A 1,660-nucleotide genomic window follows, 5' to 3' on the forward strand; every position below is an offset into this window, starting at 1 on the left:
AAAAACAGAGCATAACTCTGAATTAATCGTGTATTGATAGACCAAACCAATATGATGTACTACTTCCTCGTCCAAGCAATTTGTTATTTTTGCTTACTTTTTTCCACTTCCTGTTTTAACCCTTTCCGTACGCCCTGGGGTCAGTTTGTACCCCCGGGGTTGTATTCTTCACATTTTAAAATACTTCTAGTGTGAAGATCTCTTTGAAATTTTCAGTATTTATCAAAAAATAATGTTGACAGACTGCTATGCAAAGCATACGGATCGGATTGACGAGTAAATTTCCTGTTTGGGAAGTGGGGGCACAGAGGTCCCCACGTCGTATGGATACGATAGTAAAACACGACGTACGGATAGGGTTAAGAAAACCTAGGAAGAGAAAGTTTTGCAGTCGAACTTCTTCAGCTCTGCTGGGACGTGATGGGAACACATTTCATGTCTGACTTGATGAACGACTTTCTCACACTTAGTGAAATTAATCTGACAAAAAGCTGCAAGACATTCGCCGAACAGTTTGAGAACCCTTTCGAAAGAGTGTGGATCCTTTTCTCCCGCACTCCAGCAGTGCACAAAATTAGTTGACGTCAAGATGAAGCTACACTTGGCAAAGGCCTCCGACCGTCGCATTTTGTCAGTGCATTTCCAGGCGGTGTAGACCACATCAGCGCATGATGGTGGGGCATACGGGCTTTTGGGGGGAAAAAGAAGAAGAATAACAAGGAATAAATTCTTTTTTAAAACAGGATAATTAGGAATGTACGTGCTTTAATGGATGTGTGTGTGTGTGTGTGTGTGTGTGTGTGTGCGCGCGTGTGTGTTCGTCTATCTACCAACGTTTGTTTGTGTGTACGTTTGTTCAGGAGTGCGTGTGTGTCCGTGTGTATTTGTGAGTGTGTCTCGCAAACTTCCTCCGCCCGTGGCGTCAGTGGCATGTCCGATGTCAGGACGTACTTGCGTGTGCTGATTGATTAACAGAGATCAAATAGGCTGTCTATTTTTTCTTCTTTTAAGTACCAACGTACTCAAGAATGCCTTTCTTTTTTTCTGTAAACATCATTAGGTACACAGATTTCGGTGGCCTCCTCACGCTTCGTTTTCTACTTCTCTTCCTCTTCAGCCCCGTGGTAGTGTTCTCTTTTGTATTAGTAAGAGTTTTACGGCACTTGCTGCACAATTAGGTCATACGGGTGCATGTACCGAAGATTAGAAGTGTTACCCGAGAGTTACAGTTACAAACACAAAAAGTAGGAAGAAAGATGTTTGACAAGAAAGAATGAGCTTAAATCACATCAGAGCACCCATCAACCACCCACCGTAGTAATTTTTCTTATCTCCAGCAAGCTGTTCAACTATCCTGAAAACAGAAAGCAGAATTTTTCAGGAGACAGGAAAGAAAAACGGCAACCCTGTTTCCTTCTTTAAACAATTGTACCAACGCTATGTATGTTTCTTTTTCTTTTTTCTTCAAAAATTAGAATTAGAATTTCAACAAAATATTTATCGAGCACGTGCATCTAATGTTATAAATTAAGAAACTGCGATTTTTAAACTTTCAAAATTTGGAGTCTGCTACGTAATGTTCCGAACAGCTGATCCACAATCTTACTGTTCCTCCTCATGCTTCCCTTTCTTCTTCTTCTTCTTCTTCTTCTTCTTCTTC

General features: G+C 41.0%; 1 protein-coding gene across 1 annotated transcript in view; it reads right to left on the reverse strand.

Annotated features, from left to right (window-relative positions):
- Positions 1 to 294: 294 nt before the first annotated feature.
- LOC101861012 overlaps positions 295 to 1,660 on the reverse strand; it is a gene marked incomplete in the record, with an annotated part of 21,979 nt that continues 20,613 nt past the window's right edge. Inside the window, 1 exon segment of the mRNA XM_005111461.3 lies at positions 295 to 688. Coding sequence (XP_005111518.2) covers positions 370 to 688 — 319 coding nt within the window.

This window comes from Aplysia californica, unplaced genomic scaffold (assembly GCF_000002075.1).
Source record: "Aplysia californica isolate F4 #8 unplaced genomic scaffold, AplCal3.0 scaffold01062, whole genome shotgun sequence".
Taxonomy (NCBI): domain Eukaryota; kingdom Metazoa; phylum Mollusca; class Gastropoda; order Aplysiida; family Aplysiidae; genus Aplysia; species Aplysia californica.